Consider the following 25,657-nt stretch of genomic DNA (forward strand, 5'->3'; position numbering starts at 1 on the left):
TTCATGTAGGTTTTTTTATATTTTCTTGCTGGATATTGGTTATATATGTAGTGCTTAATTATTAAAATAGCAGGTAAAATAAAAATATATAGCTTAAAAGTTATATTAACTGCTTTTTGGAGACCAACCTGAGAAAACAGTTTATCTTCTAACATCCAGTACTTTCAAACCAGAAATTGCATCTTCAGGGGTCACTCTAACAAATACCTGGGGAATTCTATGCTTTACATATATTCAAAATCTTTTGTACTATTTTTCATTATCTTTGTTTTTAAAAATATTCTAAACCATTATGTAGATAAATTCTATATAGTGCCTTCTTTCAGATGTTTTCTTTTAATCAAAGTATTTCTTTTTCTTTTCTTTTTGTTTCCTTCTTATCTGGTTATCCATTTATTCAAAAGTAAAAGTTGCAGTTAGAGTGACCACTGAAAATGAGCTTGCTAGCTTGAAAGTACTTGGGCATTAGAAGACATTTTCTTAGGTTGGTCTCCAAAAAGTAGTTTGTTAATGTAACTTTCAAGTTTCATAAGAAGTTTGATTAAGGATTTAAAAATATATAATTTATATATAATTTAATATAAATATATTTTGCATCAAAAAATCAATTAAGATAAAATATCAGTTAAATTAAAAATGTATAATTTTTATTTTCAATTAAAATGATACTTTCTCTTAATATAAATATATTTTATTACAATTTAATATATTGACATAATAAAATAGAAAAATACTTTAAATAAGTTACTAAAATCTTCAAATTAAATAAAAAAAATTAAGCTTACAGATCATCTGGACAATTTTGAGGTTTATCTAATTGTCCACCAATTCTAACATAATGCAGTACTTCTAAATTAGTACGAGCTGGATATGGCTGTTGACCTAATGTCATAACTTCCCATAAAAGAACACCAAATGCCCTGAAAAAAACATCAGTTATGAATTATATTTATAACTTTTCATAAAGTTATAAAATGTTTAAAAAAATAAATTAATGTATTTTAAATTTATTAATTTCTGCTTGATTTTATAATGATATGCTTCGTAATCACATAATTACATCTGAGCAGTTTTTATTTGCTCATAATGAATCTCATAATAGTGTCCTTCATGTCAGAAAACAGTATTCATTAAAATATAATTTTGTAATACTACAACTTGTAATAATAATTTTAATTATTAGCCATTCTATTCTTAGTAATAAAATGTGCTCATCTTATAATTATTATTATTTTAATTTTTTCATTGAGAAGATCAATATTAATTAAATAATCCTACAGGTCCTATTATGCATTGAATTTTTCATAATCAATAGTTTGTAAATTGTAATACCATAAAGGAATGTCTATTATATAGTACATTTTCTTTAAGAAACTTATATAATCATAATAAGGACAATATCACAAACATCAGAATCAAGTTTTTTTATTATGAGTTGAAAAATAATGGTAATCTTAAATATTTTCAGATATAAAAAACATTTTCAAGGACTTAACAATATATTGAAACTTTATATTTATTGTTAAACTTTTGAAGATAGGATTTTTAACTAAAAACATTTGAATGTGAAGTTGATTACATTAAATTGTGGGGAAGTACTCAATCTTTAGAGTAGTCCCCGTGCAGGAACAAAACAAAAAGAAATTTCAAAGAAATAAATCACACACTCTATGACTCCAATGCAAGGAACTTAAAGTTTATTTTCCAATCACTACTCTGTCCCTTCGCTATAACAGACACTAAAACAAAAGAAACAACATACACAAAAAAACAATCTCACGACACTATCGTCTACATGTCCTCTCTCCATTCTTTCTTCCGAAAAAGTCCCTCTTCTTCCGTTGAGCATGCGCGATCTCCCTCTCTTCCTCCTTGATCCGGGTTTTTTTTTCGTTGCCATCGAAAACGCGGCCCATCCTTTCTTTACCTTGCGGCCCACCCAAGGATCATGCAATAGAACATGTGATATTTGGACCACATATCTCCCCTCCTCCCATTAACTTTTACAACAGGAAGCTTTTATGTTACGAGGGCCTGTCCCTTCTTTACACTGTGAACCACCTAAGGGTTGGTTATGAGCCAGTTAGGCAACAGAACACGTGGTCTTCAGACCAAAAAATCTTTGTAATGTCAATTTTGTTGATCATGCATAACCATCTCAGCTATGGAAGGATATGTGGCTAATAACATCAAAATTGTTTTTTGAGTATACATAAGTCCATATCAATTTGAGATGCCTCAAATACCAATAAGATTTTAAGTATAATCTAGAATTATTGAGATATTTCTAATAAACTTGATTGTAATATCAAATGGAAAAACATTGCCTAATCAATATCTGATCAAAAATATGACTGTCCAGCAATAGACAAGAAGTGTTATGAAAAATTTCTTGTTTTGTCTTTGAATATTTATTTTGTATAGAACAGTAATAACATTGTTGCTCCATAATGATATGAAATCCATGTAATTGTCAACATACAAACTTTTCTAGCTTTCTGTTCTGGAGTACTTGTAAAGACAAGCCATGAGAAACAATTTCCCTTCTGAGATTTACTTTTATTTTTCAAAATTATTTTGTAAAAGTATATTTATTTTAATGGTGTGTTGTTTACTAAATTAACTACAGTCCATGTGCAATGAGATAACCCTTCTAGTCCTCATTAAAGTTATAAGAAAGAGCTATAGTATTTGGAATATTCCAGATTTTCTAAGATTATTGTTCTCTTTTATATGCAGGAGTCAATAATGCCTGTTGCAAAATTTGCAATTTGCAAGTTATATTCATCTGCGATTGAAGTGGTAAATAACCAGAGAGCAGTCCAAAGGAAAGTTGTTCAGTGAAAAAGACTATCACAGAACATGAATTGGTCTTGGTCTTGGTCTTGGTCTGATACAATTTTACTGTTAATAAACAAAAATAAACTTGCTTGAGAAACTCAGTCATAAAAACACTGCAGACTAAATGTTGAGTCTTTAGGCTTTTCTTATTATTAAAATTGAAATAAATCTTTACAAGTAACAGTGCTTCATTTACAATGTTAACACAAAATTGTGAGCACTTTAAAAGGATAACATTATTTTAAATTTTCATGGATGTATATAAACATTTAAATTTAAATCTCATGGATGTATATAAACATTTAAATTTAAAATCAATTTTATTAGACAACATAAAAGAAACATTTGTGGAAATTTTTGAGTCTAAAGTTTTAAATAAAATCTCCCTTTAAATTTTGATTATTTCTAACTAATTCAGTGTCATTGCTATTGAAATATTAAGTATTTGGTTAGCAAACTTTTTCACATAAGTATTCATGTATCATGATAAGGATATGTGAATATTGTGTTTAAAAACTTAAAAAGTATTTTTTTTAATATTGTTTTCAATTATGTTGAAGAATTTTAATGTAATTTAATTTTGTATTAATAATAATAAATAAATGAATAAATTTAATGAAATATAATCTCACCACACATCTGATTGATTAGTAAATACTCCATCCACCAAAGATTCAGGTGCCATCCATCTAACTGGTAATAAGCCTTCTCCTTCTTTCCGATAATAATCATTTTTATATATATCTCGAGCTAAACCAAAATCTCCAATCTTTACAATTCTTGTAAAAGGATCATGGCTTGATACTAAACAATTGCGGGCTGCTAAATCCCTAAAAAGATATTTTAAAAAATACAACAAATTATATTATAGAAATCTATTTTCATAATACAATAATCTGTTTTTATTAATAGAGCATTATAAATTTATATTTTGCTATATATAAAAACATGATAAATTTACAGTTAAAATTTTTAGCAAATTTTGTTTTAAAAAATGGAAATGCTAATAAAATTTTAGAAATTCATATAATAATAAAATATAACAAAAAAGTTATTAAATTTTATTTATAACTATAATAGAAGTTAATTTTTATTGATACATATCAATATAAAATATTAGAAGTTTTTGCAATAATTTGAAAACTGACAGGTAATTCAAAGATACTTATATTTTTTAAATAAATACAAAGTTTATAAAAATAAAGTATGCAGATATAAGTGGATCAAAAATGTGAATTTACTTAACAAATTAAATAATATAAAAAACAAATTTATTATTTTTCAATACCACTGATTGAAGTAAATAACAAACTTTAAAATATTAAATTTCTTATATTTACATGTTATAACATTTTTAATGCATTGAATTTTATATACTATAGTGATTAATTAGTTTCAATACTTTTATTGTCAACAGTTAATTAAACATCTTTGTTTAATTAATCTGACTTTTAAAAATTTGTCAGAAAATCTGATTACAAAATGCCAATCTCAAGTACCCAGATAATAATAAAATACTCATATATGAAAATTTCTAGTATTTGGCATTACCTACAATTATTTATTATTAGTTATACTTTATATTAATACATATTTTTACTAAATTACATTTATATTATGCATTAATAATTACTATCTATTGTTCATCTTGAACATAATATATGTATATATTTGTATGCATATAAAGAAAAGAATAAAGAACATTGTAATAATAGCATAATTTATATAATTATATAATCATAGTAATATTCCCAAATATTACTTATAGATGGATTAACTTTGTGAAGCTTAAAAACAACTATAATAACAATATTAAAATACCTATGTACAAAATGCATTTCTTCCAAGCATTTGCAACCTTTTGCTACATCAACGCATATTGAAAGTAAATCTTCCAGATTTAACGGATTTGATGTAAACTATAAAAAAAATTAAATAATAATTTGTTTAGCATTCATTAACAATTGTCAAGTTTCTAAAAATAGTAAGACATTTAGCCAGACATTTAGTAAAATATGAAAGAAAAAGATGAAATCATATATTCTTGTTCTTGATGTCATTTATATATATAATTACATCAGAATGAAACTTTTTAAAATATGAATACAAACTAAATATTATAATAAAATTTCTGCTATTTTCACTTCAATAACATTGATTTATATTTATATTTCTTTTAATTAATAATCCCATCATTTTTAATGTAAGCTACATTGATTTTAATTTGTTTCTCTATTATTAGATCAATTATCAAATTATATTCATAATATTTATTTTGTATACATTGTATGTTACAAAGTATTTTATTTCCTAACGTAAGAAATTTGGTAATAAAAAAATGGTAATAAATTTTAAAAATTTTATACCAAATGTACCAAAATATACCAAATAGGTTTATTTTGTATTAAAAAAATTTTTAATAAATATTATTTAAATATTTAATACAATTTTATTTTTTTAATACAAATCAAACTCTTTCTGAAGAAATGTGCTGATAGAAAAATCAGATTTAAACTTGATATCTGTGATATACATTATTTAACTAAATAAAAAAGCAAATTATGTAAACAGTCACACAATACAATACTTACAATTGATGGTCTATGTGAACGCAAATAAGTCAGTAGATCTCCTCCTTCCATTAGTTCCAAAATTATAAAATTGGGATTATTATTTAGACAAACTCCTAATAATTGCAATATATGTTCGTGCTTGAAATTACTGAAAATTAATAACATATTAAATTTTTTTATCTATGAAATTATGTTATATAATTAAAATGTAAGGATGTTGAAGATCTATTTATCTATATACACAGATTTTTGTTTTATGAAAGAATAGCAAAAATGATCTGATATTAAAGTTATATGCATCCAAGAATAAATTTTTTATTCCAGTTTTACTTGCTATGGAAAAGAATGATGACATTTATTCATAAATTCTAAAAATTTTATTTACTTCAATTACAAAATGGAAGTTGTTCTTTTTGTAATAAACATGATCTCTCTTAAAATTCAAATTTTAAACAGCAGAAAAATCACAAAAAGACAGGAAGATTTATATTTAACTGAAAATGTTTAGATTACAACTTAATGATCCCATTTATTGAGAAATGAAATAAATTTTGTGATTTGTTAATAAATATGCACAATCTGTTTCAAAAGTTTTTCATACTTTTCTTATGAGCTAATGTTTCTGAATGGCAATTGATTATAACATGATAGAAATGTGATTTAAAATGTGAAACAGAACTTAATCTTTTTTTAGTAGTAAAGGTATGTAATTTGCAAATAGAAGACTAATCCTCATGACAACATCAACACAGCCAGTCTATAATAAACAATTGATTTTTCAACTACAGTCCGATCTGGATTTATATAGTATATTTTACATATTTTTTCTATTTTTTTGTTTTCTAAAAATTAAATTTACATTCCAGGTTGGTCATTCCGCACTAAAAGAAAAGATGATGATTCACGCTCCTTAACAATGTATATTGTATAATTTTCTTTGAATAAACATTATACATAAAATATTTGAGTATTTTTCTTCAGCATGGAATGCAAAACTGTTTTGCTTAACGAGTGTTTCGCATTATGAGTAAGATTTTGAAACAAATTATGCTCGTTAAGCAAGGTTCCTCTGTACAACTGTTCTACAAGCCTTGCAACATAAAAACTGCATGCCAACATCAAACATAGAGGTACTGTAGCCATATGTACACCATTCAGAGGGATCCTACCTTTCTCTACTGTCTATCTCCTCTCCCTCCCCTTTCCTTTACCCTCTTTTCTGCAAGCTAAACACTTCATGTACAGCCAATGTCTTTCTTGTATATATGTACAACTGTTTAAACTTAATATAAAGTTTAAAATTTTGTATAATTTTCAAATACCTCATTAATTTTGCTTCCTTTAAAAATTCTGCTTTTTCTTGATCTGTAGCTCCTTTACGTAAGGTCTGTAAATTTCAATAAACCATAGTTTTATAATTTATATTAAAATAATGTATAATAAATTTTTATAATTATTAAGTTTCTTGTATTGATATAACAAATTTTATACAATATTTATATATTAGAATAATTTATAGAAATATGTTTAGAATGGAGAACTTATTACTTATTTAAATGAGTGAGTTATTACAAAAGTTTTAAACTTTTATAATAACTTGATCATTTAAAAATTATGACTGACTGCAAAGTTATGGGACTGCATAAATATACTAATTTACATATTTTTTTCTAAATATTCTGTATCAATATTTAAATATTTAAAAATCATTTTGATGTTCATTCTGCTGTTCTAATTTGGCTAAATAATTATTTTTTACCATGTTCCTGCAAAGCTAAACTAGGAGACTTCTTTTTGTCATTTCTTGTCAGTATGTAGAATTCTTCAGGGATCCATTTTAAACAGCCTTCTTTTTATTACTTTTCTTGATCTTGTTATTCCTTGAGTTAATTCTAAAATTATAGGCTATGTTGATGATTAAAAATAATCAACTCTGATTCAGAAACTTTTCAAGCTGATCACAATATTTTAGTCACTTCTGTTGAATCTTTAAATCTTAAAATTAATTTATCCAAAACACTATTGAAGTCCAAACTATGTTTCATATTTATGGAAAACAACTGAATTACGTTCCTTCTTATAGTGACATAGGAGTTATATTTGATGAAAAACTAACTTTTAAACATCATATTAATAAAATAATAAAAAATTCAGCTATCAGAAGAGGAATCTTGGGGTGTCACTGTAATTTAGTTTTGTCACATTCAGTTTTGAGATATCTCTTCTTCACTATTTTCAATCTCTAGTCAACTACTGCATGTATGATCAGCAGCAGCTCCATCAATTCTTAAGATTCCAAATGCATTTTGCAAGGTTTGTCTTTTACTTAACAAGCCAGGTCATCTACCTTGTTGATTGTAGTACGGTAGCACAAATAAGATTCAGATTCCTAAAATTCTTTTCAGGTATCATTTACTTTAATCAATTATCATTTTATAAGATTAAAATACCTACATAATGTCATATATTTAAAACTAAAAATAATTTTATCTACAAAATATTCTCAAAAAATGAAGATGAATTAATATTCCACAAATGCAAATATAACAATAATTTTTATTGTATTTTCAGAATAGTTGCAAATCAAAATTACTTTTAATTGCTGACAAATCAAATATCAACATAAAATTTTGTAAAAAATACTGTAATATTTTGATATATTAAAAAATATAATAAAAAAAGAATAATCTTGAAAAAAGCTTAAAATATGAAGGATAAAAGAAGTAACATTTTAAGTTCCTGTATGCAGTTCTACTTTTGTTTGTTTAATTTTTAAAAGAATTTGAAATATTCTTTTCTTGAAAATATACACTGATAAAACACCACAAGAAAAAAAAATGAAAATTACCATTCTTTTATTTTGGTAAAATTATAAATTTCATTTATTTATAATTCTCTATTTAAAGGTATAAAAAATACTTAAATATAATAAATATTAAATTAAATATTAATAAACATCAAATTATGAAAGAATTTCTATGCACAAAATTTTAATGTAATTATAACTATTAATAAATATATGTTTTCTCTTTACCTTAATAGCTACTTTAACAGGTGGTTCATTTTCTCCATTTAAATCATGAGCAATTCCTTCGAATACTTCTCCAAATGCTCCACTACCTAAAAATTTTGTTAATATAATTTGCTCTCTACGTATTTGTGGCAACATTGCAAGTTCCTCATCTGTTGGAATATCACTGTAAAAGAAATCAAATAGTAATATTTTGTTCATTTTTTTTAATATAGTTCACAAATTATGTTAAAATTTTTTAAATATAGCAACTATTTTCTATTTGTTAATTTTAAAATTTATTTATATTTTACTAACATACCCAATAGAATATAAAGCATTTGTTTGATGTACAAAATTTCCATTTAAAGGTAATTCTCTTAAAGTTGCTAGTTCTGTATCAGGAATTGGTAATTCTTGTTCAACTATTTGTGATATCTGTTTGCATTTCAGATGCCTTTTGTACACTGTAAGTCATAAAAACTTTATCATAAAATTTATACAACAAAACAACTACAATAATTTAGCAACATATACAAATTACTTTCAAAAAGAGACAAATATATAAATGTCATATTAATAGATACATAGCCAAATGATCACCTTAAATGGCAATCATTTGGCTATAAATCTGCTGCTATTTTTAATCAATGACAGAAAAAAACCTTACACACATTTCTAGAAATTAAACTAATAAGCACAAACGTTTTTGGCTGTTTTGAATTGCTAGAAACAACGTGTGTAAGGTTTTTTGTGTCATTGATTTTAAATTAGTTCTAGCTTTGAGTGCAGAGGCTATTTTTAATAATTAATACTAAGTAATTTGCTACTAGAGGTAGACATTAGATGCCATCTCTTATCTGATTTAATAGTTATAATCTTAATAATTTATTAAATAACCAGCAGATGAGCCTTGTATTGCTCAGGCAAAAAGTAACAATAGCAAAGATTAAGATTATTAGATTATAGCTGATCTTACCCATTTTCACCAAGTGCAAGAATTAGGTCCCCCCCTCTTCTGACATTAATTAGAAAATTTTTAGATGGGTCTAACAATATGTTTGATTTCCTGCAAAAACCCACAACTAAAATAGTACAGTAGAAGACGAGTTCTTCAGGGTAATCCTTAATGTTTTACCCAGCAAAGTGTATATATATATTCAGATTGTTTAATATAGTCATATTAGTATTTGAAAAATTTTAAGTAAATATTATTAATTTATTTATTGAAATATTTATATGTCTGTGATCTTTTTATATAAAAAATAAACAATTTATTTAAATTAAATTTATTTTTAAATTAAATTATTTCAATGATCAAATTATTTAATTTAATAAATGAATCATTGAAATAATTTCACTTAATTTAAACGTTTTAGCAATTAAATTTCCTAACATAAATTATTTAAATTATAAAAATACATACTTATATATCCTACTATTCCAAGAGAGCTTGCAATAAAAAATAAAGTTGGTAAAATGGAAGCAAGTATAACTGTAATTTGTCCATTTGTTTGATTAGCTAGAGCTAAGAACAAAAATAAATACTATTAAAAGAAAGAAAAATTATATACTACTTATAATTATCAATATAGAAACTGATTTTTAATAAATAACTCATCTCTCAATATCATTACAATATTAATATTTTCTATGAAAAATCAAATAAATAATCACAAAATATAAAATAGATGTATAGATGTAAAATAATAAGATTTTTATGAGTAAATATCCTATTTAATGAAAGTGATAAAACTGACTAATATTTCTTTCAGTTTTCTAAAATTTCTCATTTTTTTCATCTATTCAATAAATGGTTATTATTATTTTTAACTACTCTTTCAATAAAGTCTAGAAATCTTATAAAAACATAACAAACTTATATAACTTTCTTCAAGAAATTTTCTGTTATTCTGTTTAATGTATGCTACTGCATGTTTTACTCTCAATAATTTGTTATAATTGATTACTCTCAAAATCATAAAATTTATTAATTTGTCAAAAACAATAAAAAACAAATCAAATTGATTTGGATTAAGGAGAGATTGGATTAGCACAGGATCAGATTAGTAAGAGTACATTTGTTTTAGATTTATAAATGATAATACTTAAAACTGTTATGTCTTTAAACTGGAATAAGACAATTTTATTATATTATTATTTTGATTTTTTAGAATTTAAAAATTTGTTAAATAATGAAATATTAGAACTATAGAGAACCATCCATAATAACTTTAATAATATAAAATAAAGACTTATTTATAATTTATTCTAATTTAAAAAGTTTTAATAATCATATATTTACCTATACTATTTAATGCCATAAATGGTTGACTTGCATTACTAAAATTGCTTTCTCCATAATTATTTATTGCTTGTACTCTGAACTGATAATAAAATTTGGGAAGCAAATTTTCAGTTAACCATTGATTGACTGTTCCATTATATACTAATTTCCATTGTGAATAATCTGATTCATCTTCTTTAAATATCCTATTAAAATATTTAATTTTTAAATCAATTCATTTTTCAGTTGGTAATTTTAAAAAAGTTAAATTGTATTATAAAAATCATTATTATTATTTTTTAAGTATTTAATTTATTTCATATCAATATTATTTTCTGAAAATGCTCATTTATTTAAATATTTTGTCTCTTATCTTTAAAACCTAAATTTTTTCAAATATAACCCTAGAACAGGGAGTGGGCAACCTTTTTAAGTGTGTGCCAAATTATCAAATCTATGATGCAAAATTTTCTCATGTGCCAATCAAAATTTTTGGGAGCTTATTATTATTTGGTCTAGAAGTTAAATGATGCCAAAGGAAAGCTAGACTTTCTGCTAAATTGGAAATTCTGCTTGTAAGTCAGTACATTGCAGAAAGTGTTGGAAATAGAATGTTTATTTAATTTTCTTATTACAGTATAATCTTGGTAATCTGATTTTTCACTAGTTTGACATGTCCAGTAATCCAACACTAGACTCTCAGGTATTATATCAGCACTGTTGCCAAGTTGTAGACTAGCTTCTCACTAGTTAAAACTCCCATTTCACAGCACTTGAACAGCTTCCCATTAAACGTGGCATGATATTGAGCCTGAGTTTAAACACTCAAGCTTGGGCATTACATTAAAAATTATTCAGCTTGTCATCTTAGGTTACTCAGAAAGGTACAGTATCTTTAAACAATACTGTATCAGTAGTGTAACTTTTACTTTGCTGCATTATTAACAGTTAACAACATGCTGTCAAATTCATTTATGTGCTCAATTGTATTCATTATATGTTTTCTATTCTTATTTAAATCACATTTTGTTTATTATTTACATTTTACAACTGCACTATTGTGCTTAAATTGTTAATTCATCAAACTGTGTAAACTTCCAATAATTCAGCAATCTTCTTAATTGGACACTGTTTTGGTCCCATATATGTCAGATTACCAAGATTTTATTACTTATTATTAATTATTAAAACAGTTGATAGTATTTGTTTCTTTATTGCACTTTTATTTAATATTGCACTAATCAATACAATTGTATTGTATTAAGTTAATGTAACAACTTAATGAAGATGTTGAATATTTTTTTTAAGCTGAGCCCTGGGTTGCAAGCCAGAAAAAAATCATTGGCATGCCAAGGGTTGCCCATCCTTGGTCTAGAAGATAGTCTGAAAATGTTTGCTATTTTGAAACAAGTTACATTTAGAAAAAGTTATTATTATTATTATTATTATTCTAAATTTCTATCTTACTTGTTTTCTAAATGATATATAGTATTTTCATCAAAGGGAAACGGTTCTGTCCATACAACTTGATAAATATCTCTTCCCACATTTTGAACATAAGGAATTCCCGGTATGTTAGGACTTTTGCCCAATGTTTCATATATAATTTGTGTATCTTTAGGCCAAACATAAGAAACATTATTTTCAACATAAGTAAGTACCAATCTGACACTGTATTTTGTTCTTGGATATAAATTTTCTATAGTAAAGTTGTAAACAGTTTCTTCAGAAGTTTCTTGTTTTAACACTTCATGCCAATTAAAATCAGGTAACTGAAAAAAATATGTAAATAATAATTTTATTTTTTCTAGGTTTAATTCTTATTATTTTGAAATTTTATATTATAGAGGATTTATTTTCATTAACATATTATTAACATAATGTTGTAATATAGTCTAGTCTATTTTTGAAACTGCTAATATTACATAAAACTATAAAAATTTAAGAAAAATAATATTCAATCTATCATCAGGGGATAAACTCATATAATATACTACAGTTTCATAAAATTTTAGATGAACAACTAAATTATGTATCTCATATGAATTTTAAAATTATTTTCTATAGTTTTCAAATGCATATGAATTCTGTTTTTTTATAACAGGCAACATTGTCTGTTCAATGTGAAAACTGAAGGTAAGTTTCTTGTCAAAGTTAATACCAAGATCATTGAAAGAATAAACAGTTAATGGAATATATATGTAAAATAGCAATAATAATAAAAATAATGATATTTTAAATATTAAGTCCAAAAATTCTCACAAACAATTTCTTGAGAAATGACAATAAAAAACATTTTCCAAAAATTAAATAAAAAATTAAGCTGCTTTTTCAAGAATTCTTGATCACAGCTGCTAGTACAATAGTAATTTAGAACCTTTAAAAAACAAGATATTCATCAATAAAATGTTACAGCCCTTATAAAAAATTTCTGTTTACTATTACATCTAGATCAGTATTGCTTGTATTATCTTATTCAATTTCCAGTTGCTATTATAGCCTATTTGATAAATTCATAATGAAATTAAATGAACACAGTTAATATTTTGCACTAAAATTATAATTAATAATAAAGTTAAGAAATACACAATTTAATACATCTTAATAAATTTATATTAAAATTAAATTATAATTACGTTTTTGAACTTTAAAATTTAATTTTCATAACTTATTAATTTAAATTAATTGTAAGAAAAATATAGAAAACTTGTAAGATATATTCAAAATATCATGGAAATAAATTCCATCAGATCTGGTAAAAAAATTCCACTCAAAATATAATAATGTAATTAGAGTTAACAAAATGTAGTTATATTCAAACCAGTAAAAAGAAAAACATTCAAGGAAGATTATCTGCAAGTATATCTTTTATGAATTTCTAAAAAATCAATTACTGTTTCTTTCAAAATTTAAAATACTACAAAATTTAAGTAAAATTAATTAAATTAAAATTTAATAAAAGAATTAAAGTAGAATTAATTAACTAATTAAAGTAAGAAGAAAGAATTAAAGTAAGTTAAAATTTAATAATAAAATATATTTATATTTTAAAAATATTCCTGAAATAATTACTTCAGTTATTTCTAATGAATGCTGAATAACTCCATCTGAGGGAGAAAGCCAAGAAAATTTCAAATTCTCTTCATTTGTTTCCAATAAAGTTAAATTATTAGGCTGATCATAAGTTTTTGCAGTTACTTCTTGACTATCATTATATAAATCTTCACCAGAAGAATATGCTCTAACCTTAAATAAAAATTTTATATAAAATTTATGAAGCAAATGAAAAATTAATAAATGTAAAGATGCAGTTCTGTACTTGCCACTATGTAATATTTAGTTCCAGGCAAAAGATTTTTAAGTTTCATCATGCATTTCTCGTGGGCTTTTCTTGCATGTGTGTCTAAATTAAACTGATCACCAGAGTAATCTACTTTCCAACGAACTTCATAAGAAACTGATTTACCATTAAATCTGATAGAAGGGTTCCAATAAACATCCAACTGCTCAGGTGATACTGGAACCACAATTATATTATCAGGAGCACTCGGAACTGTAATTTGTTAATTATGTATGATTAAAATTATTTGCGTAATTTAACAATAAATATAATTATTTATATTGTAATATTAATATGCTTTGTATGAAAAAATCTTACCTCCTTCTTTTGTTTGATATGTAACAGTTGGTCCAAGAGTAATATTTCCTTTATTATAATAATTATTAATTGCTACTTGTATCATGTATGTTGTAAATGGTTTTAATCCAGTAAGCACTATTATATCATCATATGTTTTCTGCAAGAAAATATGTGTATGTATATGTTAGTAAAATTTAATGAAGAACTCTTCTAATATCTAATATGCTAAAACTCACCATAATAATACAATGTGAAATATTAAATTCACAATTTATTATCTTATTGAATTTATTGACTTCACTATAATATATAGTATATTGAAATGTAGGTAAAGATATATCTGTACAATCTTTAGAATGTGAAATTAAAGGTAATTGTAACTTTAATGAGTTAAAAGAACTATCTAATAACTGAGGGATTCCACTTTCAGATGGATATAGGCACTTTATATCTGTAAAAAAAAAATTATTTAAAAAATATTTAAGTTTCCATTTTTAATATAGAATATATGTAGGCTGTTTTTTTTTCAACCCCTGATGGTCCATGAAAAAAAGACAAGAGTAAATAACAAAATGAATTTGTTACCAAAAGTTAAGTACAAACATGGTTACTTTTGACATAATCACCATGAAGATTGAGGCATTTGTCATATCTGTGGATGAGCTTTTTCATCCCCTCTTCACAGAATGTTGCCACCAATGACTCGAGATAGGCCCTAACATTGTTTTGAAGATTGTCATTAGTCTCAAACCTCTGCCTCCTAGCCACTTTTTCTGTTCAGAAAAGAGGTGGAAGTTACTTGGCACCAAATTGGGACTATATGCTGGGTGTTTAAAGGTGGTGAAAATTTCCACCTTTCAGACTTCCACCCAGCTTGGAACTTTTAAATGTATGAAGACTTGTAGCGCTTTGCAGCTATTATATATATATATATTTTTTGTTTGTTTGTTTGTTTTATTTATATTTTTGTTTTTCGTTTGTCGTGTCGCGTGTATGTTTTTGTACGGGTCCTTTTCGTTTCCTTCCATGATACCACCAATTACCTGTTGGCTGGGCTTTCGTTGTGGTGATTGGCCCGTTGTGGGGTCACATGGGGCGAAGTGACGTTGGCTAGTGGGAAGTTATAAAAACACATGTAACCCATGTATGGAGAGTTTTTTCTTTTTGTCCTTTGACTGCCTCTTGAGGACTTTTGTTGGTTGGCAACCTGAAGACGTGGCAGGCCGTTAGAAGAAGAAAGTGGAGGTAAATCGACGAACGCAGGATAGGTGAATTACGGCCCTGAAAAGGAATCTAACAACGAAGAAGACTAACTGTAGTATCACCATTGTCAACGATTTTTGTATTACAAGAGAAAGTTTGTATATTTAGTCATAATAATTGTTGGGAAAAATAGAGCCTCGTGTAGAGAGAAGGAAACTTAGGAGGGTGATAATCGGACAGTATTAAGAATGTAATGCGATCAGATTCTGGGACTGAGTCGTGTATCAATAATTAATTGTTTTTTTTGTCTCCAATAAACCTTTGTTTGTTCAATTACACGCTTCCACCGACTATTCATTTCCACTTTTTTGGGTGTCCCTTTCTTTCAAACCCACAGACCACGTGCTTGCGGAGTTCACAACTTCCACCTCTTTCCTGAACTGAAAACGTGGTTAGGAGGACAGAGATTTAAGACTAATGACAATCTTCAAAACAATGTCGTTAAGGTCATCTCAATTCACTGGTGACAACATTCTATGAAGAGGGGATGGAACAGCTTGTCCACAGATATTGACAATGCATCAATCTTCACAATTATTATGTTGAAAAGTAACCATGTTTGTACCTAACTTTTGGTAATAAATTAATTTTGTTATTTACATTTGTCTTTGTTTTATGAACCATCGGACATTGAAAAAACCACCCTCATATAAATATATATAAGTAGTTTAATTAATTCATATATTCTATATATATAAATTTGCATCAATATATAACAGAATCATTAATTAAAGAGTACTTCTCAAATATCTTGAGCAAAAAATGTAATAAGAATATACTGTGAATAAAATATATTTTGAATATAATTTTAATTTTTAATAACATATTTATAAAAATAAGTATATCAAAGAATAAAGAAATTCAACATATAATATAATATCAACATAAACATAATATCAACATTTTATTATATAGTATCTATTATTATTCCTACTGTCTATCATTCTTGGATTGTGTCTGGATATCAATCTCACCCAAAAGCCAAGCCTATAAGACCAGTACAAAATCTTAAACAGTTTGGAGAAATTTTCTGACAATATGACAAGTTGTCAGAATAGTAGCTTTTTGTAAAGATCTATATAAATTTGAGTGAATATCTATTGTTTTCAAGCTTTTATGTAATGAATGTGGGATAACTCCTAAGGCAGAGAGAACTATTGGTTAGATACCTCAATCACTAACCTAGATAGTGGATAGATACCTCAATCACTAACACCCAACCCTCAACTACAATTCTAAACAAACAAGAATTTGGACAGTTATTCGATTGGTCCAACATAGGGAAAGACAAAAAGAAACCTTTATTAGACTTATTATATAAATATAAACATGTATTTGCCGTCAACGACTATGACTTGGGATACTGCCCGATCGTGGAACACGAAATACGCACCGGAGACGCTACACCCATATATCAGCCACCTTATCGAATCCCTTATGCTCAATGGGAACAAATGAATAAAATCATCGACGGACTTTTAGACCAAGGTATAATTGAACATTCGAAATCACCTTGGTCTGCTCCCGCTCTCCTGGGGAAAAAACGTGATCAAACATGGCGTCTCGTTGTAGACTATAGGAAATTAAATAAAATAACAAAGACAGATCCTTATCCCTTACCACTCGTGCAAGAAGCACTTAGCCTAATCGGGCAAGCGAAATACTTTTCCACCATGGATACCCTGTCACGTTTCTGACAGTTGGGGTTACGAGACAAAGAAAAATCCGCTTTCTCAACACCGGACGGTCATTACCAATGGAATCGTATGGCAATGGGACTTTCCGGAGCCCCTGCGTCTTGGCAACGGGCTGCCGATTTTATACTACATGGTCTGAAAGGAAAAATTTGTCTGGTCTATATGGATGACATACTGACCTTCAGCCCAGACTTCCAAACTCACTTGATTCGTCTAGAACAGATTTTCCAAAGACTCGCAGATGCAGGACTAAAACTAAAACTGAAAAAATGTCACTTCCTTCAGCGACAGATAAAATTCCTCGGACACGACGTCTCGGAGGAAGGGATCAGACCAGATCCAGATAAAATCAAATGCGTTTTACAATTTCCCCGGCCAACAAATGAACACGACATAAAGTCTTTCCTAGGATTAACGGGATATTATAGACGACATATCGATTCATACGCTAAAATAGCAAAACCACTGACTGATCTACTGAAGAAGGATACCAAGTTTCAATGGGGAGAAGAACAGGAACGTAGTTTCGAAAGACTAAAGGAAATAGTCACTTCAGCTCCGCTTTTAAAATCTCCTGATTTTGCGACTCCATTTATACTTTCGACAGATGCTTCGAACGAAGCGATAGGAGCAGTTTTATCCCAGGAGGATGAAAATGGAGAAAAACCTATAGCCTATATTAGTAGGATACTTTGAAAACCCGAAAAGAATTACAGCACAACTGAGAAAGAGTGCTTAGCTGTAGTTTGGGCTACAAAATACTTCAAACCATACCTATATGGGAGAAAGTTCACAATAGTTACAGATCATCGACCATTGAGATGGCTAATTAGCAACAAGGACTCTTCAACAAACTCGCGAATAGCCCGATGGATCATTTTCTTACAAGAATTTAATTTCGATATTAAACATAAGGCAGGAAGTTGTCATAAAAACACAGACGCGTTAAGCAGAATCCCTGTCCGACATATTTCTACAGTCAACGATGTTGACCCCATTTATTCAAAATCACAAATCGGGGAATTCCAAAGACGAGAGGAGAAATGGAAATTTATTATCCAACATTTAGAAGACGGAGATGATGCAAAAGACATAGAATGCTATTTCCTCGACGAAGAAGGAGTGTTATATCATGAATTTCCTTCCCCACAAGGAAGATTCGTAAATCAATTAGTCATCCCATCTATACTGATCCCTTACATTCTACGTATCCATCACGATACACCTATAAGAGGTCATTTAGGATTTCAGAAGATGCAACAAAAACTCCAATCATTGTTTTACTGGCCTACTATGAAACAAGATATCAAAAATTATTGTCAAAGCTGTCAACGTTGCGCTATACAAAAAAAGAAAGGACAAGTGACAAGAGGTGGAATTACAATTATTTCCTCCTTTAACAGGATTATTTGAACGAACTGCTATGGACATCATAGGTTCTTTACCTATTACTACCAAAGGGAACAAATATATACTCGTCTTTATAGACCATTTTAGCCGTTATGCCGAAGCTATACCTTTAGCAGATACCTGAAGCCAGACTATAGCCAAGACTTTCGTTACTCATATCATCTTAAGACACTCAACTCCCGTTCAACTACTTACTGATCAAGCACCTAATTTGATATCTAAAATGTTTAAAGAGATGTGCGAATTGTTACAAATCAAACGACTTCTCACTACAGCATATCACCCTGCATGCAATGGAGTAGTAGAAAGATTCAATAAAACCTTAATCGACATCCTCGCCCATTACGTCGCTAAGGATCAGCGAAACTGGGATGAATGGATCCCCTATGCCCTTTTTGCCTATAACACAACCGTTCATGCATCTACCAACGACAGTCCTTTTTTTTATTATATGGGAGAGATCCAACCTATCCCTTTGATCTTGTAACCAGCCCCACTCGAACGAAATATGACGTCACAGACAACTACGCATCAGAACTTAGATGCCGAATGGCTGAAGCTCATCAGGTAGCACAGAAACATGCCGAGCAAGCTGCTCAAGAAAGACAAATACACCATCGACAAACTCATAAGATACCCACGTATCATGTAGGCGACCGAGTATTTCTCAATGAGGTTACCATACCTATTGGATTAAAACGTAAATTAGCACTTAGGTGGTCAGGACCATTTCGAATTGTAACTGAATTGAGTCCTGTCAATTTTATCATCGAAAATATAGATACAAAGAAACAAATTCAAGTGCACGCCAATCGTCTCAAACATGTTATCGCTCGACAAGAATTCGATCAGAAAGAACTTATAAACCAACCTTTGACTACCACGACTATCCAACAACCTTCCCTTTCGGAAGAACCCCCTTCCGCCATTGATCCATGGGACGAATTTATCTTTGCAGAAATGGCACAATCTCAGCCCGAGTCTCCATCTGAGTCCGAATCTGAGGAAGAACAAGAAACAGAGGTTACACCCTCTATCGAGGAACAACCAACTACATCTTACGCCTTGAGGAGTTGAGGCCCAGTGGAGGATCGACCTTGTGTCCTCCCACTCCCTAAACGAAGTCGAATTCCTAAACGAAAGGCCAGCCCAATTAAGGAAGGAAATCATGGCCAACTTCCCAAAATCACAAAAAGGGGATCCCAAGGAAACGAAGAGGGAACTCAATAAATTTAACTTTACCCAATAACCTTGTTTAATTTTGAAAATTTTGCATAATAATAAACTATATTTTACTGCTTTAAATCGTAATTTCTTACAAACAAATATCATGCTAAGCGCGTCACTAAACATGTCAAAAATGTGTTATTAAATAAAGAGAAAAAGAGAAAAAGAGAGAGAGAGAGAGAGAGAGAGAGTAATTAACAACAAATTGTCCACGTTATCGCGACGTGTCAATAACTTCCGACATAACGGGAAATAATACTGTAACACGGTACAATATATATAAAGAGAGAGAGAGCCGGAACAACTTCGTTAACTCATCCGTTTCATAAAAATCCAGCTTGCTCGTCAAGAGTAAGCTTGATTTTAGAAAGTCCGCGGTGATGTGAAGGCCCGAATATAAGAATAACGAGATTCGATTTAAAATTTTTATTTTATTTACCAACCGATTTTCAAAAGTTAGGGTTAAATCAAACACAGAAACAAAAAACGGAAAAACACCCGACAAATTTTCTCGTAAAAATTTGTCATAAACTTTCGTTCCCACGGTAATACTTCCTTGTAGAAGATGAGTTAACTGTTGAAAAATAATTATATCATGTAATTCACCATTGGTCAAAAAGGACTTCCACCCTTGACGTACTTCACAAAAATCTCGAACCCGAGATCCCGAAATAAAAGGAAAACGAACGATGACGCAGGAGGAGAAAAGTTTCGACAACTGTCAAGTGTGTGTGTGTCGTGGATTATCGTCTCCTGCCATTGAAGCCGTCCATCCCATCTATCTTCAGTCCATTGACTCTTATATTCAAGCAAACTCTTGTTCCTTGGACTTTGTGCAAATCTCAGGATCACTAAGGTATTTATCCTACTCGCGATGTTTTGTAAACTCTCTCTCTCCAATCACTCGAGACGCGGTTTAATAATTCGATTCGATGATATAAATACTTCCAAATATGTTAATTGATGTATTCCCTATCAATCTCAAAATAAATGGGTATTTTTGTTTAATATTAGAAGAGTGTGCGTTTCTTCCTCCATTGCCATCATCCGGCATCCCACGATTCGGAAAATAACGTGTATCTATCCGCGAGAAGTTTGATAGATTGGTGTCAGTTCCTGACGTGAACAGGATCCTACGATCCTCGTCCATAAATAACTTTGACCGCTCAATCCCTAGTCATTCTTCCGACAATGAGGTCGGACCTTAAGGTCTTGTGCCGTTAAGAGGTAGAGAAGATAGGAATCATCCTCCATCTCCTACCCTCGGTTAACCTCACAGTATTGTATGGTGTGGACTTTATTTTTAAATTTATTTTCCATAGCCTTTTATTTCTTGAGAGAGTTCAGTATATTTACTTATTTTTTCTGTATAGCTATTTTGTAGACTATATGTATTTAGTATAGCAATGTCAATGATATAGGTACACTTACCAGTTTTGTGCACTTTGTCACCGATGATAATATCCAGTCTATTGTGATGTATTCTTTTATCTATTATAATTGCACTGTCAAAATATAATTTGTTTGTTGTGTTCTAAAGGATGGTTTGTGGAATGTACTGTACAGTAAGACCCCACTTAATGCTGATTCGATATAACGCAGTCTGCTCGAAACCTAAAAAAATGCTCAAAATTTATGCTGATTTAAATTATCATGGCATTTCGTTGATTCATATATAATACAATTATTTATGAACACAAACCAATCAGAAAAAGCTGCCAAAAAGGTGTACTTTCTTTAAATCTATGTTTGGTGCAATTTTGGAAAAAATATAACATCATGGATCCCATAGGCAATATCGACTTCGCTTGGCTAAAATTAACTGATAAATGCACGAACAAAGTGTGGAAGAAGTTATGGCTGAAGGTATCCAAGAATTTTCATCAAGTCGCTGTAGATTAGGTTGACAATTTAATCAACCTAATCGATACAGAAGGACTAGGAGATGTAGACGAGCAGGATATTGAGGAGTTACTGGTGAGACCCTTACCAACGACGACCTTCAAGAACTGGCAGAACAAGGAATTCATGTAGAACTGGAAAATAGAGATTCTGAAAACAAAGAACCCAAAAAATTTCTCTACAGATTTCCTTACTAAAAGTTTGGTAACAATAACTGAAATCGTTGATCAAACTGGAGTGAATAATACAGATTTTGAAAGGAGTGCAAAAGCAAAACGAAGCATTTTGGATGTGATCTTCTGCTACTGACATTTGCTTAAGGAAAGAAAAAGTGACAAATGAAACTTCACCACTTTATTGCAAAAAAACAAGAATTTCAGAAAAGTCAGGACCTTCATCACAAAAAATGAACTTTACATTTCTGTGTGCATATGTTTGTGTTATTTAACATATTTTTATATTAATTTGTGTAATAATATAACTTAAAATTATAGTAAAATTTGTTTATTTTTGGTCACGTGTTCCCCTATCCCTATTTACTCTATGTTAAAATGACCCCGTTTAACGCTGCTTCGCTTAGCGCTTTGTTGTCTGGGAACGCATCCCCCGCATTAAGTGGGGTCTTACTTATAATACAGTGTTTTTGTGGTGGCTAGTAAATATTTCTTTGCTATATACCTGAATTATTTTAGCTACTTAGTTATGTCTATATAAATAGTCTGTTTGTGCCAGACTTTTACAGTTGCTTGTAATATACTGTATAGTTTCTTGTGCAGCATAACATTTCTTGAATTTGTCATCCATGGTATCTTTGATTATGTATTTCCTGTAGGCCCTTGTACTAATGACTTGGTCCTTGATCTTATTATTTATTGTTATTATAAACATAATTTTTTAAATAAAATCAGAGATCATATTCCAAGTTTAACTTTAAAAAAATTTTATCATATCAAATCATTAAAATTTGTATAAATGAAAAAGTTTTAGTATTTTCATTTTATTAAACACTTATTTATAACTAAATTATATACCTGGATATGACTGAAGATGTGAACCAATTGCATATATTCGTTTAACACCCTGAATTTCCTTGATCAATTGAAATCTTCTTTTGTGTGAAGCTGAAGTAGGTAGTTTAGGAGGAGGAGTTGGTGGATTTTGAAACTTAGAATTCTTATTCATGCTGTATATTCCACCTGACTCATTATTAAACCAATAGATTGCTGTTGTATCAGCAGTAATAGAAGTTGGAGGTAATCCTTAAAAGAAATAATTTTTAATAATAAATTTTCATATAATTCTATGTTGTTAAATATATTATGGTCTATTAAAAAGGTATCAAATATATTAATAGTTCAAGACTGTAATAACAAATAACGATTCAGCAAAGTATACTAATTTAGAAAACAGTAATTCATACTAAAAATTTTATTTAAAATAGAAAATAAAAAAATTTTTTTAACATCTTTACAATAAAAAATAAATTTCACATATGCATGAGTTTTGACAATTATTTTGTATTTCATCAAAAAATTTTATAAACAAATTTTTTTTTTAATTTTTGAATATTCTTTAATCATTTTTTATACAAGGTTTAAATATTTTGCATCCATTCAATAATATTTTTATATTTTAACATGTTTTTCAATATATATTGTAAAAAATTCTTGTTGTTTTCATTTTGTTAACAATTTTTATTTCATTTATAAATTAAAATATTTAATATCAATTTCAACACATAGACTAAAATAACAATTAAAAACTGTTTTTAAATTTACACTTAAGTGGTGATGTTTATTTTTAGTGTAATTACTAAAAATTTTAATGATAAAAGAAGACTTTTTTAAGGTAAGTTTTTTATCAAATATAAAAATTACAGATTTAAAAAACTAGATTCCAATTTTAATTTTGTGGTAAATTATTATTAAGTGTGTGGATTGCATTCTACTCAGATAATACTAGTGCCCAGTTCTGTAGCTGTTGTTATTAATTAATGACATATAAATAAAAAATACTATAATATTCAACAATTTAAAAATTCTAATATCTTTTTTCCAGAAACATTTGTTAAAATACAATAAACACTAACAGCATTATTCCAAACAAATATTATTTTTAAAAAATTACTGATCATTCACAATTATCATCAATATATATTATAAGTCAAAATATTTTTCAACAAACTTTATATTCATTTAAATTATTGTAATGATTGTAGTTATATATTCATTATTATAAAACAAATTTAAAACTATTTAAATACTTACCAATATTTTTATTTTCATTAGCATTAACTAAAATTCGGCAATTGCAACCATTTAGATCAGATGCCCAAATATGTCCATCATTTCCATCAACCCAAAGCAATTCTGGATGAGATATATTTGATCTATCTATTGTGAATGCCCTTCTAACAAACAATGGTGATGAACAATTATAGGAATGTCCAATTTGATTTCTTTGTATATCAGATTTTGATGAATGACAATTATTATTTAATGAGAAAAAATTTTCTATATTTTGTCCATTGGTATCACTTCTCATTAAATTATATTTATTTTGTTTCATTGCAGACCATATTAATTTTCTGAAAAATTTATTAAAATTATAAATATCAGAAATTGAGCAAGAGAGAAAAAATTAAAATTTTATTAGAAATTATTTTAAAATTAATAAGCAAATTAATAATATATCAATTTTTCAATAAGATACAGTATAAAAATTATAACTATTAATGCTATTTTTTAATTCTGTTCTTAATTTTAAAGGATTCTTCTTTATTACTAATAGAAAATATATTTTGCAGTTTTTGAAATCAAAAATTCTCATTTCAAATTTTTTAATTAACAAATTATATAAACTATTTATTAATAACAGAAGCATAACACTGGTCAACAGCCAAAAATCTTCTAAAACCAAAGTAGCTGAATATTACTAATTCAAGGGTGCTGAATATGAATATGACAATAAAAATGTTAACTTAGCTCTAGTTTTTAAGATTTCGAACCAAATATGTCAAATTTTTGGAAAATTGCCATTTTTCTGTAGTTCTTGAAATGTATTCCTTTACAGCTTGAAGTACATTTTCTTGAATGTTTGTAGAAAGAAAAAAAAACAATCATTCTTATGACAGCTCTCAATACAAGCTACAAACAATACAAATGGAGACTCTTCATTGACTCCTCCAAGGTGAGCGTTAAAGCTGTTTTGTTACTGTTGTGTAACAAAAGCATTCTATTCCTATTGGCCATGCAAAGTACATGAAAGAATCATACACAAGCATGAAGCAACTTCTTGCAAAGGTAAATTATCAAGAACATGAATGGAAGGTGTGTTGTGATTTCAAAATTATAGCATTATTATTTGGACTTCAGCTGGGGTATACAAAGTATTGTTGTTTTCTCTGTGAGAGGGATAGCAGAAACCGAGTAGCACATTTCAAAAGGAGAGACTGACCACGAGGCAAATCCTTTGAACCTGGATCAAAAAATGTTATTTCTGAACTGTTAATAGAATGCAGTTCAATCATACTACCATCGTTGCATATAAAATTACGACTTATGAAAAACTTTGTCAAAACCATGGATCGAAATGGCCCAGAATTTAGTTTTCTAGAGAGACATTTCCAAACATTAGTGAGGCAAAAGTTAGAGGGGATATTTGTAGGTCCACAGATTTCCAAGCTTCTCAAAAATACACTCTTTGATAGTGTACTAATAGGTGCTGAGAAAAAAGCTTGGAATGCTTTCAGGATGGCGGTAAATAATTTTCTTGGAAACCATACAGCTTCTAATTACAAACAAAAAA

General features: G+C 28.2%; 1 protein-coding gene across 1 annotated transcript in view; it reads right to left on the reverse strand.

Moving 5' to 3' along the window:
* LOC136979855 (proto-oncogene tyrosine-protein kinase ROS-like) overlaps window positions 1–25,657 on the reverse strand; it is a 140,265-nt gene that overhangs the window by 11,269 nt on the left and 103,339 nt on the right. The window contains exons 26-41 of the mRNA XM_067275876.1: window positions 24,118–24,437; window positions 22,882–23,109; window positions 14,588–14,802; window positions 14,370–14,508; window positions 14,035–14,264; window positions 13,784–13,957; window positions 12,179–12,483; window positions 10,730–10,917; window positions 9,851–9,952; window positions 8,747–8,891; window positions 8,449–8,611; window positions 6,737–6,801; window positions 5,433–5,562; window positions 4,663–4,760; window positions 3,474–3,671; window positions 786–920 (exon numbers count right to left, since the gene is read on the reverse strand). Of these exons, the coding sequence (XP_067131977.1) occupies window positions 786–920; window positions 3,474–3,671; window positions 4,663–4,760; window positions 5,433–5,562; window positions 6,737–6,801; window positions 8,449–8,611; window positions 8,747–8,891; window positions 9,851–9,952; window positions 10,730–10,917; window positions 12,179–12,483; window positions 13,784–13,957; window positions 14,035–14,264; window positions 14,370–14,508; window positions 14,588–14,802; window positions 22,882–23,109; window positions 24,118–24,437 (2,835 nt within the window). The remainder of the gene's footprint in view (window positions 1–785; window positions 921–3,473; window positions 3,672–4,662; window positions 4,761–5,432; window positions 5,563–6,736; window positions 6,802–8,448; window positions 8,612–8,746; window positions 8,892–9,850; window positions 9,953–10,729; window positions 10,918–12,178; window positions 12,484–13,783; window positions 13,958–14,034; window positions 14,265–14,369; window positions 14,509–14,587; window positions 14,803–22,881; window positions 23,110–24,117; window positions 24,438–25,657) is intronic.

The sequence above is a fragment of the Centruroides vittatus genome, unplaced genomic scaffold, assembly GCF_030686945.1.
Source record: "Centruroides vittatus isolate TY-2023 unplaced genomic scaffold, ASM3068694v2 contig_651, whole genome shotgun sequence".
NCBI classification, from domain to species: Eukaryota; Metazoa; Arthropoda; class Arachnida; order Scorpiones; family Buthidae; genus Centruroides; species Centruroides vittatus.